The following is a 15,874-nucleotide window of genomic DNA, read 5'->3' as shown; positions in this document are numbered from 1 at the left end:
TTGTTGTTTTATTAACATTAAAGGGATAGTTCACCCAAAAATTTAAATTGACATTATTTACTCACTCTCATGTCATCCCAAACCTGTATTAATTTCTTTCTTGTGCTGAACACAAAATTAAGATATTTTGAAGAATGTGGGTAACCAAAGAGTTGCTGGTCCCCAGTGACTTCCATGGTACTTTTTTTCCTAAGTCAATAGCCGTGTTTAGAGACAAAAGCAGGTGTGCTAGTGCGTGCCAGGGCCAGTTGCGTTTGGACCAGCAACTCTTTGGTTACCCACATGCTTCAAAATTTCTTCTTTTGTGTTTAGCACAAGAAAGAAATTAATACAGGTTTGGGACAACATGAGAGTGAGTAAACAATGACAGAAATGTAATTTTTGGGTGAACTATCCCTTTAATGGCAAGCGGCAGCATGTTTAGTATTATTATGGCGCTTTTCCACTGCATGGTACGGCACAGTACGGCTCAGTACGGTTCACTTTTGGGGGGTTTTCCACTGGGTACAGTACCTGGTACCTGGTACTTTTTTTAGTACCACCTCAGTTGAGGTTCCAAGTAAACCGTACCGTTACCAAAACGTGACGTGTAAACTCTGCTGATCACGGATTGGCCGGAGAGAATAAGTGCAGTGTCCCATGAGTGTAAATGAGTTAGATGTGATGTGAATGTATGTGGCGTTGTACAGTATATTGAGATAACTGCAACTGACAGAATGTGCACTATAGCGCAATACTATGATATTTCTTCAAAAGCAGATCGTGGAGACATTTTAATCATCCATGTTCAAAAATCGTGATATCGCACATCCCTACTGGCAGGCAATAGCATGGAAGAATTTTGAGCAGCCCCAGAAGTCATAGCTAGGCGCTACTTTTGGATGCCAAATGGTGGTGGCACTATGCATACTGAATTTTATGATGCTGTATGTCATACACCTGCCACATCCAGTGTGCTCCTCCTTAAACCACAGCGTTCTTTATCATTCCTGTAACAGGTCTACTTATGGAGATGAAGAAAAACATTTTAAAAATAAAAGCCCTGAGGAACACTGACGTTAGAGAGGCTGACTGGGCACTCCAAAAAATTATCTGGTTACTTTAAGACAAGAAGCTCACTAAATGGAGTTGAATTGGGAACAACCATGAAGATGAACCAATTCTGACAATCCAGATTTTTCACTACAGTGAGCAGGTTTGCCTTCAGGGTAAAACATGGTATTTAAGACACACAGACAGCATGCTAGCCTGTGATATTTTCTAACACAGTAATTATTCTCAGAGAACAGAGGAATAACACACCATTTCTGAGCATGTTTAAGACTTACAGCAGAATACGGTTCATGCTTGCACTTCACTAGGGCTGAAACGATTAGTCGACATTATCGACAACGTCGACAATAAAAAATTGTCGACAAATATTTTTCTTGTCGAGTAGTCATTTGATCTCATGTGACCTAATGTAAGAGCCTGCAGTAATGTGGTTTTTAAATCTTTTTATTAGTGGAAAAAATATATATTATTTTATTAAAGGGATAGTTTGGTTTGCAGAGATCAAAGCTTGATCTAGCTCAGGAGTCAGGACTGTTTTGATTATAATAACCTTATACTGTATTTTAAGAGATTATGTTGTGAATAAAATAGTTTATCCAAAAATAAAGCGTCTTATCACTTACCTCTATTTTGTTTCTTATTTATATGACTTACAAAAGGAGATGTTAGGCAGAATGATTGTCACGATAAGGGGTTTTGTCTTGGTTCTCTCCGGACTCCATTCCCCATAAACCCCTGCCTAGGAACTCATTATTGCACCACACCTGTTTCCTATCAGTGACACTATAAAGGTTGCACTCATCCACACACACATTGCTGATTATTGTTTGGCCTGTACCCTTTTCAGAGTCTCTGTGTTTCCTTGCCTTGCCTTCTTTTTTTTTTTTTTACCTTGGACTGTTTATTGGATTGCTCTTTTGTCTCGCCCTGGATTCTACCTGTTTGCTGGTGTTTGACCCTGCCTGTTTTGACCACTCTTGTGAATGAAAGCTGCATTTGGATCCTCAACTCCGTTGTCACGCCTCCCGCGTTACAGAATAATCAGCCAACACCCAGATCCAGCAGCTTTATGAGTGTATCCAGGCCAGCCATGAATCCAGCAGCAAAAATAATTGGTCTCCGTCAAGGTGAGCGGTCTATTGAGGATTATGTGTTGGACTTTATTGAACTGGCCCATTTAACATCTGTGGACGAGATGTGCCTCATGATATTTTTTCGAGGAGGCCTAGCTGAGCCGCTGCAATCGATTATGCCACTGCACGATCCGAACTGGACACTGGAGTTTTACATAGATCTGGCACTTCAACTAAGTGGCTCTGCATTTACTGTGGGTGTTGTGGAGGAGGAACACAGCACTCCTGCAGTATCTCCCACTTTAGAGTCTCTTCCAAAGATGGCTGCCAGTCCAGAGAATGTTCACGAAATGGCTGCCAGCTCAGAGACTTTCCACAAAATGGCTGCTGCCATTCCAGAGTCTCGTCCCATCATAGCCGCCATTCCAGAGTCTCGTCACGTCACCGCTGTCATCTCCGAGTCAAGTCACAGCCGATCTTCCTGTGTCTCATCACGTCACGTTTCAGCTGATCTTCCAGAGTCACGTTATGTCTCAGCTGATTTCCCAGAGCCTTGTTATGTCTCAGCTGTTTGTCCAGAGTCAGGTCATATCGCAGTTGATCATCCAGAGTCTTCTCACACTGGGTCAACCATGACCATTGCTACGAGTCCAGGCCCAAGGTATCCGAGACTGGCATCCAGTGTGTCAGATCCACCGCTGGTCTCGGCTAGAGCAGCGGGCATTCCAAGGGCCTCAGCACGGGTTATTCCAGAGACTATTCCCCTCCACTCAGTGCTCCCTGTAATGGGGGTCGCTATCCTTTTTGTTTGGGCAACTCACTGCTCAATTACTTCTCCTGAGGTTGTTCCAGCCCCTGAATCCGCTCACGAGGCCGCAACAGTTCCTGATCTCACTCCAGAACCTCCAGAGGTGGCGGCGCTCATTTATGAACTTCCTGCCTGTCCTATCATGGCCATGGAGGCCGTATGTGAACTGTCTGCCTGTCCTGTCATGGCTATGGAGGCCGTATTTGAACCCTGTTATTGTCCTGTCACGGCTATGGAGGCCGTCTGTGAACTCTTTGCCTGTTCTGTTCTGGCCAAGGAGGCCGTCCGTGAACTCTCTGTCCATCCTGTCACGGCTATGGAGGCCGTTTACGAACTATTACCCTGTCTCAACCCAGCCAAAGAAGCTGTTTCTGAACTCTCTGCCTTATCTGTCACATCTGAAACTGTCTGTCTGTCACAACCCAAAACCCCGTCTTTGAACCCTTAAACCTGCCTGTCATGAGCCCAGAGAATAATACATTTCGTGTCTGTCCCTTTAACTCTGTCACTGCCCTAGAGAACATTGAGGAGCTTCTTGTGTTCCCTGCCTTGGTCCCTGAAACCAGGAATGCACTGCCTGTGTTGCCTGTCTCTGTTTTCTCTAGGCCCCAGTCTCTGCCATGGGTCCCGGCTCTGTCTTCTCTGCCATGGTGGTCTACTGTCTGGCTCTGGTGGTAATCTGCTCTGCCCTGGTGGTCTTCTGCTCCGCCGTGGGGATCTTCGGTCCCGTCTGCTCTGCTGTGGTGGTCCTCAGCTCCCCCGGTACTGCCGGCTCCACCCTGGCTCCCTGCTCCGCCGGCTCTGCCTCAGTCCTTGGCCTCTCCACTTCCACGTGGACCTGGCCCACCGTCCCTCCCCCTGTTTCACCTCTGCTCCACTGCTCACCTGGATCATATAGTGTTTGGAGGGTTTCTGTCACGAATCCGGTCCATGAATTTCCGTCTGCTCGCCACCAGAGGTCATCCTTCCACTACTATGGACTCTTGCACCACACCACTGTTGCACTTCACCCGGACTACAGTTCCCATCATCCATTGCACTGATTACACACACACAGTTGATTGCACACAGCACTGATTGCACACAGCTGTCATCACTCACGCCTTCCCTATATAACACTCACTCTTATCCCCGTCAAGCTGCCGAGTATTGTTTAGCGCTTATCGTTTGATAGCTACTCTACGGAGCCTGTTTAGTTTACCCAGCCTTAGCTTAGTCTGCCTCCTCTGTTTTCTCGCATCCTGATCTTTGCCTGAGCATCTCGGATTCTCCCTCTCGTCTTGCCCTATTCAGATTCAGTTTGCCCCTGCCTGGACCTTTGCATTGTTCTTGGATTTACCCTTCTAGTCTCGCCCTGTTAATTCTGTTCGCCGATCGTAGACCCACGCTAGCCCTAGGTATATTCTTGCGTCTTGCCCTCTATATAACCGTTGCCATTATCTGACCCTTGCCTGTCTCTAACCATGTCTATGAATAAAGCCTTGCATTTGGATCCGCATGTCTCATGTCTCGTCAGCCCCGTAACAATGATGTTATTCAGTTACTTTTTAATTTAGCTAAATCAATGGTGAATGAGAGAGTTTCTGTCATCTCGTTTTGTGTGCCAAATATATTTATTTGTATAAATTAATTGTATAATTGTAATTACATAATATGACTTTCAAAAGCTGAAGTGCTTACCTTTAGTTATTTGTTAGAAAATATATATATATATATATATATAGCTCAATATTTTAACTAACTACAAAAGCTGAATAATCAAAGTCTACTTATTAATCAGTGAAATAATATATGAATCGAAGAAAAGACTCTATTGCATAGATATAACACACTACGCATCAATATCGCTTCCCTTTGTGCTTTGAACTTTTCTATGCTGCGTGCTGTGACTCCGATACTCAGAATATTTGGTATTGGATCGGGGACGGGTCTTAAAATATGGTATCGAGCCTAGGGCTGGGCGATAAAATGGTATCGGTATTTATTGACGGTACAACATTTTCGATATCGATAGAAAAAATGTTTGATATAGAGCTCGATAAGTTTCTTAAAATGTGCGCACGCCATCCGTTGATCTTAAACAGCCTATCAGATGTTTTGATACATGAGCGTGCTACCATTGACAAGCAAACAACCAATAAGATCTAAACTGCCGGGTTGCGTTGCTCTCATGTTTGGTTGGTTTCTATAGTATTAAGCCTCAAATGTCAACTATACATTGGATTGGTTTCTTGTTTAAATTATAAAAAAGTAAAAATATGAATTGTATTATAATGTTATACTAAAACTAAAATTAAAATAATGAGAAAAATCCTCAAGATAACATGTAGAAAGAAAAAAACGCATCTTAAGCGTGCAGAATAACATAAGTGGACTTTGAACGATTAATTACCGCTTTGAACGATTCCGTAAATGTGTCATCCATAATTGTAATCGCGATTAGAAATTTGATTAATTGTGCAGCCATAACTACTACAACACTACTCACTTTATCTCTGTAAACACCCTATTTTCAGACACCAGGAAAAACCCTTAAGATAACATGTAGAAAAAAGCATCTTAAGCACACAGAATAACATAAGTGGACTTTGAACGATTAATTACCGCTTTGAACGATTCCGTAAATGTGTCATCCATAATTGTAATCGCGATTAGAAATTTGATTAATTGTGCAGCCATAACTACTACAACACTACTCACTTTATCTCTGTAAACACCCTATTTTCAGACACCTTATAATATAATAACAGTAAACTCATATGCTTTACTAGATTGTTTGATGATATCAGATAAATCTCCCCATCTTGATATGTAAAAAGTTAATTGAACCCTTTGTTTAAATTTCATTCATTTATGACTGATAATTTATGATGCTTACAAATAAACATGAAGTCAAAATTCATTCATGTCATTCTCATCATTTCCGTCTGCCTTTAATTTGTAACACACATCTCCAACCACACATCATGTACTGTACAACCATTCAATCAATGGGTTGCTTTTTTGTGACATGAACACAGTTTGTGTTGGCTGACCATTACAAATTGTGTTCTTCCATCAGTTACATTACTCACCATGTGAGATTAGTGCTGTATTAAACTGTTTATCAGATTATGAGCCTCCAGTTTCAGCGATTTATGAATAAAAGTCTGACAGCAAAGTCAGCCCCATTCAATGGGATACTCATACTTATGCCTGGCTTCACAATCCTGAAGACCTCTCAGTAAGGAAAAATACTGGAAACATTTCCTGAGAGAATAAACCCACTGCCAAAGACTCACTAGCACTGCTGCACTTATCTGACCGCATTTATAACTGCATGAAAATAATCTGCCATATATGCAAACAGCAACCGAAGAGCTGAGGCTGTTGTCTAAACACTATTTTACATACAGCTATCTGTTCTAACAATGACATTGATCATTGTTTTATTATAGGGTGATGATGGTAACTTAGTGGTTAAAGGGTCAAATGTTCAAACCCTGCAACGGCTGATTCATAAACTCATGTGGGCTGCACAATTAAGAGCCGGGTATTGTTTTCCACATTGCAATCTGTCCCGTTGAGAATGTACATGCACACTACCTATTGGACCCTTATTAGAGAGTTCAATCACTTGCACATGCATTGTTCTCTACACACAAGTACACATGGACAGAAAAATCCGGCTGCACATGGACTACAATGCAACAGCATCAGTCTAGCCTATCAGAACATTCTAGTGTCATTTCTTGCTCGTTCAATTTATTCAAAATGTATATAAGTTTTGTTTTTCATGCTGCTCAAAGGGCCAATGTGATGCTGACCATTTAGCTATTGTCAAGAATTGCTGATGTTTAAAACAGAACATAATTGTTTCAGGAATACAGTTCTCCATATGTTTTGGAAGTGAAGCTACCTTAAAATATGGCATGCAGTTGCTGCTGTTAATATCAGTTCAAATGACTAGGTCCTATATTGCAATTGCAATGTCAAGGAAAATAATCACCTATTATGATTTTTGTCATAATCATGCAGCCCGATTGCAGTTATTGAGCTCGTCAATCACCACTGTGCCCTGAGCAAGACATGAAACGCAATTCAAAGTTTGAAATCAAGCTATCTCATGCTACTGCACCAAAAATGCACTGTAAAATTGAAAAAAACACTGAGTGAGCAAAAATTTGTGAGATAGTTAGTTATAATGGTAATTAAATAATGTTTACATATGTATAAAAGCCTACATTAAAATCTGTCATATAAATTGGTCTCTTCATCAGAAATTAGCCTACTGATTGCCACCATTGATGGACAAAATTTTTAAATAATATAAAAAATATCTGTATGACATTATATTCTGCAGTTCTTCCCTGTTGTACCGAATATCTATACTTTTCAAATTATCATATCGAAGTTAGAATTTCACATATTGTGACTAAATTAATTTTGTAGGGTGCCAGAAGTTTGTTAAAATTTCCAAAGGGTGCCGCGACTAAAAAAAGGTTGGGAAACACTGGGTTAGTCCATGGGGTCTGTCCTCTTAGGAAACTGTCAGTTGCTTGTGGACGAGAATGCATCTGCTAAATGGCCATTTGTCAATGCAGGGGAAAACTGTGGCATGTAACCAGAGACCATGATGCAAGAGCGTACAAACCCTAAATTCCTCTGACATAGCAAAGGCTTGCCCAAAACTGTTGCAGTACTGTGGCAGAACTACACGAGCACGCCCACACGCTCAACTCCAATGCTTACACTTTCTTGTCCTTTGACTATTTGTTTATTAAATGTTTGGTAAATCAACCAATATAGAGTGTATTCATTTGTACTCAGTTTAGCATACATTACAGTATGCTTAAATCTCTAAAAACCAAAACAGTCTGCAGATTCCTTTGAGCAGACACAGTGCTCAGCCATACAGATTTTGGGTAACACTACGATAAGGTCCCATTAGTTCATGTTAGGTAATGCATTCATTTACATTAACTAACAATGAGCAATACATTTGTTATAGTATTTATGAATCTTTGCTATTGTTAGTTAATAAAAAATACAACACTGTTAGTTCATGTTAGCTCAGGTCTGTTAAATAATATTAACAGTTGCAACTTTTGATTTTAACAATGCATTCGTCCACGTTGAAATTAACATTAACTAAAATATATGCTTTAGAAGTATTTCTATTGTTAACAAATGGAACCTTCTTTTATAGTGTTACCGAATTCTTGCAGGACCAGCCGACATTCCTGCCACAAATCTGATCTGGTTATTAAATCGTTTATTGATGTTTAATAACATTTAATACATGATTCCATGACTCTTATAAACACTTTTGCTGGAAAACAGTATCAGTTTACAACATTAAGTGCATTTATAAACACAATATGCTGATTACCATCAGAAATCCACTTATTATTTACCGTAGTATTAATCATAAGCAGAGTACAATCTTGCATTTAATGTTCAATTCCTCATAGATATTCAATTGTTTAGATATTGTTTAGTGAGGTAAGGTACATTGCTTAGACTCTGCAAGCCATAAAGTTGTACATGATCAACAAACGTAAGACAATGCAGCACTAGATCTAATGGTCAAGTGACAGTTCCTTCAACTGTATTTCCAAAAAATGAATCATAAAAGCATTACAACTGTACCATGTGCACAAGACAACTGTAACAGCATGCATGTTTTAATAAGAACAACATGCTGGTGTTTAGACAAAATATTATCAAGACAACAACAACACACTGTGTTTCTTCCCCTTCACCTTTAGGTCTTGTGGTGTGGTGTCTCAGGGTAGTTAATGAAGAGATGGTAGAGTTCATCCTAAATATAACCCCTGTGCCAAAGCACTACAGCTCAGGACTGAAGCTGTGATAACACATGACAGTACAGGAGCTTCACGAGCAAAGCCTACAGGCCAAATATCAATGAATCACACGCTGATTGGCTGGTTTGAGCAGACAATGAGCACAACGCCTGAACAGTGGTGCTTGTACTGAGGGTCTGTGGTAACCCAGCACTGTTACTTTAATGTACACTATTAGTATTATAATTACACTAGTGTTACACTGTTATAACATGCGTTATGGATATCAAATCATCATTCATCTCGCTAGCCAGAAAACAATAACGCTCCGTCCTGAATGCAGACGTAGCAAAAACAAAAACAGTAGAAATAACAAGGAATCGCAGCATGTTCTCTTCATCATGAGCAGTATAATCACTGTTTGGATCTCATTTATTAGTTTTCCCTCATGCGAAAGTCTGTTAGCTTCACTAGCGTTACTAGACGTGAACTAGCACTGCAGCTACAACAGTAAACATGTTTAAAGTCTGTTTTTCATCAAACACATACACTCGTGTATGAAATTAGTAAAAGGACACTGAATGTGTGACACATAAACAGAGAATATTGCAGAAGTGAAAGCGCGTGGATCGAGTTAATGTGCAAAACACTGGAAGAAACCACAACAAACAGTGAAACTCACCCACAGAATGATTCACAGTCATTTAAAGCTGGATGTTGAGCATCATTGTGATTCCCTTCAGCTCGGTATTAGAGCAGCGGTGTGTGTGTGTGTGTGTGTGTGTGTCTCGACCCCTCAGCTGAGCGTCTGTTGGTATAGTCCTCTGTGTGTGTGTGTGTGTGTGGGTGTGTGTGTGTGTGTGTGTGTGTCTCGCCCCCTCAGCTGAGCGTCTGTTGGTATAGTCCTCTGTGTGTGTGTGTGTGTGTGGGTGTGTGTGTGTGTGTGTGTGTGTCTCGCCCCCTCAGCTGAGCGTCTGTTGGTATAGTCCTCTGTGTGTGTGTGTGTGTGTGGGTGTGTGTGTGTGTGTGTGTGTGTCTCGCCCCCTCAGCTGAGCGTCTGTTGGTATAGTCCTCTGTGTGTGTGTGTGTGTGTGGGTGTGTGTGTGTGTGTGTGTGTGTCTCGCCCCCTCAGCTGAGCGTCTGTTGGTATAGTCCTCTGTGTGTGTGTGTGTGTGTGGGTGTGTGTGTGTGTGTGTGTGTGTCTCGCCCCCTCAGCTGAGCGTCTGTTGGTATAGTCCTCTGTGTGTGTGTGTGTGTGTGGGTGTGTGTGTGTGTGTGTGTGTGTCTCGCCCCCTCAGCTGAGCGTCTGTTGGTATAGTCCTCTGTGTGTGTGTGTGTGTGTGGGTGTGTGTGTGTGTGTGTGTGTGTCTCGACCCCTCAGCTGAGCGTCAGTTGGTACAGTCCTCTGTGTGTGTGAGTGCGCGCGAGGTACACACGTTTTCCCGGTTCATATCTCATACGTTGAAGCTGGTATGTGTTTGCAGTACACAAGCCACGGTTAAGACAGCTGACTCTGTCTTAACCGTGACAGAGTTAAGTGTGATGTGACCCTCACACTCTCAATTTCTCAATTTCAATTTCAATTTAAGAGTGCTTTATTGGCATGACAAAAATTTTACATTTGTATTGCCAAAGCAATTGCAGCTGGACTGCTTACATATAGTACACATGTATTAACAGATAGAAAAATAATATATAAAAAGTATTAAACATGTAGTGTAAAATTAATTACTAATGTATAAGTATATAAACTAGAAATAAAAATAAAATAAGGGATTAGACATATTTACAGAAGCAGAATATAGATCTAAGTAATAGAGTAATATGGCCTAATATAATGTAGCTGTGCTGGAAACATCAGATCAGGGCAGGCTGAGTGTGTTCTCTTCTGTGCTGACAGGCAGACACATATTGAGCAGCAAACACACAGCAGTTCTTCTGTTCTCCTAACAGATACGCCACTTTCTCCTGGTCTGAGAGAGTTTGAAATGTCTGATGGATCTGCTGTATTTTATCGTGATGACGCTGGTATGTGTTTGCAGTACACAAGCCACGGTTAAGACAGCTGACTCCACTGTGATGTGACCCCCTCTCTCTCTCTCTCAATTTCAATTTCAATTTAAGAGTGCTTTATTGGCATGACAAAAATTTTACATTTGTATTGCCAAAGCAATTGCAGCTGGACTGCTTACATATAGTACACATGTATTAACAGATGCTGATTGTTTCAAAAGTGCCTTCCTTACTTTCTGTGACTCTTCCTCTTCTGTGATATCCTCCTTTGTTTCTCTGAGGTTTTAAGTCCGTGGATAAGTTCGTACAGGTCTTGGTCTGAAGAGAGGTCTTCTCTCTGTGACAGTTGTGTGGTCCTTTGGGTCTTCTGCTGTTTTTCTTGGTTGATTTAAACTATTCTTGTGGGTAATATAAGTTGTATGAAGTCTTTTTGTTTTAAATTGGTCAGAACTGAATGTCTGTCTTATTTTAAAAAAAAAGTTAAAAGTAAAATAATCAGGAGCTCATCTTGTTGCTGCTGCTACTCTCCCTGACATGCTGCTTCAACACTAACTGCGGTTACTGAAACCACGCCTTCTTTCTTTGCGTGCACATTTGGGTGGCATTATGCTAATATTTCCACATAGTGATGTAGATATGTGGGGGTGTGTTAGAACGAGCCGTTTTAGGGGGGCGTGGCAGAGTCTTAACTTTGATAAAGAATATCTCTTTGGTTTTGAGACTTTAGTCTTTGCAACTTCAGGGATCTTATCTATGCACAATCAGCTTGTAACACTCCAAAGAGAAAGGAAAACTTGAAATCGCATCATATGACCCCTTTAAAATCTTCATGAGGATCTCCGGGGCTTTTCTGTCTAACCAGCTGTTTAGGGGCGTGACCAATGTGATCATTTAATATTTGGCTATTATAGGCTAACAAAAAAACGTAAAAAATATATTAGTGTTGTTGACGTGACATGGCATTTTCATTGTCACACAAGATAAAAAATTAATATAATTAGCATTGTCATTATTTAAAATGCAGTAAATGGTTAAAAATGTATTTGTCCCACATGGACCTGTTGTTATAAAAGCTTTTTTGAGCCAAATCTCAAAATTGTCCTATGGTGTGACTGTCTCAAGCATGGTTCAATAAATTACTATACTAACCCTAACCCTAACTTTTATAAATTAAAAAGAAAAGCATGAATATATTAATAAATACCTCAGGCATAACTTTTCAAGTGTATATTTTAGTAAATTGCAATAATTTTTTTCAAAATTACTTTTTGCAATACTAAAAGCATAGGACCTTGATACATTTTGTCACTGAAAAGCATGTCCTCCCGTGTGACATCCTGATTTTAAATCGGGCAATTCCACAGACAGCTTTAATTAGCTGAAGGGCCCACTCAAGGTCATGTTACTGAAGTCCCCTGTGAAGCTAACATGCAGGTTTTGTCACAGAATTGTTCAGATATTGAACTTTTTTTGGAACCACTATAGAAGTGTTACGTTTTGTTGTCCTTTGGTGCGACACCCCTAAATTGTATTTTTTTTATTAAAAACTGTATGTTAAACTACAAAATCATAAAAAAAAATAATGCAAATGTGTCTTGCTAATGTCAGGTTAGCTTGGAATAGCAAGGTCATAAACTGACAGAAAGGCTGAAACAGATCATGTCCACCGGTGGGACTCCTGTACTGCTACACCGGAGGACCAAGATGTCACACAAGAGGACTCTTTAAGAAGCATTTTAAATAATTAAATAATAATGATTTCTTTAACTGCTTTTTATTCTTTCTCTCTTTTTTTTTGAGCATTTTCAGTGTTAATTAAAATATTTTCTGATTCTGATGATTTTGCAGAAAACATGTATGTTATGTTAAAGCTGTTATGAAGTGTCATGAAGATCAGTATTAAATGTGATACTTTGTTTTTGAGATGAAAGAATCGAGGAGAGAAATGAGTGAGAGAGAGGACATGGAAACATGGAGAGAAGTTAACAGGGATCCACGCAGAAGGAGGAGATCCCGAGAGAGCCATGCAGAAAGTAGACAGAATCTAAATGATGCCTCAAAATGAAAACAGCCACGTACTTCAAAAGAGTGTTTGAATATCAGTCATATTTAGCTGCGCCACACGTGCAGTGGGGAGGATCAGTGACACACCGATTGACTAAGAGACTAAATGACTGTATTTTGTTGATTAAAATAATTTTTTTGTTTTGTTGACATGTTGATATTGTTTGTATTAAATTAATGTTCAAAGTTAAATAGAAATACTTTAATGTAATTCTTCTCACCTTCTCTTTAAAGCAATAACTTTAGCGTGACATAATGTGGTGTGACACACATAAAAGAAGCACAGATTTGCTTTATCTCTAAAAAATCATCACTCATCTGAAAATGGTGTAATGTTCAGCAGTTTAGAACGGATGGCATCAAAGTTTGTCTTGAACATGTCCAACAAGTCATAGGTTAAAATTTATGTTATTCATAATTTCATATCAAATAAATAACACTATATGAAAATACGTGTCTAACAATGAAGAGACATTCCTCTCATGCTATTTGTATATTATTAAGAGTTTTTTTTCTTAATTTTTGCTATGTGACAACCTAGGACAAATTTACGGTACAGTTCAGTAAAAATGTTTTTAAAAACATTGACAGAATTGACAAAGTTTGTGACCCCTTATATTTTCTCAAACATCAGTCTTCACACTACATAAATATATGTATCTCTTCTTCAAAAATGGTCTTTTACAAAAAATAATAATTTAATGCCTATTTGTCAACTACCCATTACTATTTATATAGAAATAACAACAGTGTGGTCATAGTTTTATTTGCTTCTGTTTTATGATGTTTTTAAAGTAATATATGGATTATGAAAAGTGCTATACAAATAAAAATGCTTGAATCAGCTTATACACTCAACACAAAAATTGTGTTTAAAAATATTTTTCACTTGATCTCATGAAGTCACACTTCCGGCAAATGCATGGCAGAAACGGCAGAAATATTGTAATGATATATATATTTTGAAATATATGAAATTATGAACTTAAAAACTAAAAATATATGGAAAAATGAAGTGATATATATATATATATTAAATTATTTATATTTAAAATCATTTTTAGATATTTTTTCATTTATATGTATGTATATATATATATATATATATATATATATATACATGAAAAAAATTATATTTAAAATGATTTTAAATATAAATAATTAGTTATATACTCAAAAAGGTTAAGACTGGGCTGATGTGAAACTTGGCACTGTGTACTGCAAATACACTGTTGGTTTCTAATAAATTGCATGGACCTACAATGATCCATGTTTGTAAATCACTTTGGATGAGAGTGTCTGCTAAATAATTAAATGTGTGTAAATGTGTTCAAATACAAATTTGTAACTATCAAAAATGCCCAAAGTTCAGCTTCCTGGTGTCATACTTGCAGTTCTATCCCTTGTCTTTTTGTGGCAAAAGGGTTCATTTTAGACCCTGATCTGTTCGGGTTATGAATCTTTTCTTTCCTTTAAATTGGACTAATGTTCAATTTAATGTTAATTAAATTAACTTGTTCAATGAGGTTATAAGAGCAAATGTCACATTCACGACTGTGCTGTTGTACTGAATAACATTATGCTGAGATTTATTTCAAGAGCACTTGTTTGATATTGCTAAATTGAACAGATCGCAGAGAAACTACAGCGATAATAGTTTCAATACACTGGTAGGGCATTTTGATTACATGAAAGCCTTAAATGCATGGAGAAAAGTGTCTGCGTAATTGTGTCTATTAATGATCAGTATTTGAGTGATCACCACCTAGTTTGTTCCTTTATAGTAATGTATTTCCATGCTTCAGTTCATCTGTTCTTCTTCTAATTTAATATCAACTCTGTGCTGCTTTATTTTGATCAAAGTGTGCTCGCAGAGAGAGTGACCGCAGGTGTAATTCAAACTCCGTCAGATATTTTGCTTAATGTGTTTTTGTAAATGACACTTACCTTGATATTTTCTCCATACAATTACATTCACTCATTTTAAGCATGAATTAAATGGCCAAATAAGTTTAGGGGCCATTGTGCAGTTCTCCAACTCTTAAAAAATAAAATAGGAAGATGAAAATTGGTTCTAGTCCATTTAATGTGCAGTATGGCAAAGATTGGATTGAGATATGAGCTGTAATCAGCCCATCTGGGTGGAGAGACAAACAATCCCCAGCATGCTCAAATCCCAAAGAGGCTCTCTTCAAACCAGTCTAAAACAGCACTGAGCAGACTAGACCGAGACAAGCAAATCAATCACTCAGAATCAGTTATATGTAGTAAACAACATATATGTAAACCCATCAGATATACACATACGCATATCTAAATTTCCAGTTCGGTGGATTAAAAACAGAGACGCAGCGCAGATATACCTTCACAGGAACTGCAGGTCTAAGTCTGGCCGACGGCACCATGGCGGTCTGTGTTGCAATAGACTGTGCTTCTGCCGTCAGTGATGAAGTCTCCCCGCCGTCCTCATCGAGATGTGATGTCATATCAGCAGGTGTCTCCCCGGAGGAGCTGGGATGCAGTGCAGGTGTGTATCCATACAGCTTTGAGGTCCGTTCGATGACAGCAGACAGAAAAGACGTCCTTTCGGCTCTCCGGCTCTCTTTCGCTCTGCTCTGAGCACCAGCTTCCTCTTTCTGTTTGGCGCTGTGCACCCAGCTCGTGTGCGGCTGCCGTGGCTTGCTGGGGGTTATGACTGGAATCGCAGGAACTGGTGGAAGAACGAGAGGCTTGGGGCTCAGTTTAGGTCTGATCTGTGGATTCCTGACGTTAGGGTCCGATCCTGCTCCTGGATGGAGGAAGCTCACTCTGGCAGCTGATGTGAGTTTGGGGTACACCGGTGGGGAAGAGCTTCCCTGTGAAGCAGATGGACTCATCTGGCTCATGATTGCAGAATTCCCTTGACGTAAAATTCAATTAGGGAATTCTGTCCCATCTACTGTCGACCGTGACAGCTGTCCTGACTCTCAGTGAAGAGTTTCCTCTTTAACAGTGCAGTAATCCAATACAACAGGGTTGTAAGTGTCAATGCGATTATTTTTAATATTCTATTATTTTAGCGCACCTCCTTGAACAGA

General features: G+C 39.5%; 1 protein-coding gene across 2 annotated transcripts in view; it reads right to left on the bottom strand.

Moving 5' to 3' along the window:
- LOC107564111 (PH and SEC7 domain-containing protein 3-like) overlaps window positions 1-15,394 on the bottom strand; it is a 117,232-nt gene extending 101,838 nt beyond the window's left edge. For both annotated transcript variants that reach the window (XM_016249107.1, XM_016249108.1), the window contains exon 1: window positions 15,161-15,394. In XM_016249107.1, coding sequence (XP_016104593.1) covers window positions 15,161-15,283 — 123 coding nt within the window. In that variant the 5' untranslated portion in view covers window positions 15,284-15,394. The remainder of the gene's footprint in view (window positions 1-15,160) is intronic.
- Between the last annotated feature and the right edge of the window lie 480 nt (window positions 15,395-15,874).

This window comes from Sinocyclocheilus grahami, unplaced genomic scaffold (assembly GCF_001515645.1).
Source record: "Sinocyclocheilus grahami isolate Dianchi unplaced genomic scaffold, SAMN03320097.WGS_v1.1 scaffold911.1, whole genome shotgun sequence".
NCBI classification, from domain to species: Eukaryota; Metazoa; Chordata; class Actinopteri; order Cypriniformes; family Cyprinidae; genus Sinocyclocheilus; species Sinocyclocheilus grahami.
Note: the sequence above shows the minus strand (reverse complement) of the source record. Positions and strands in the feature narration are given on the sequence as shown.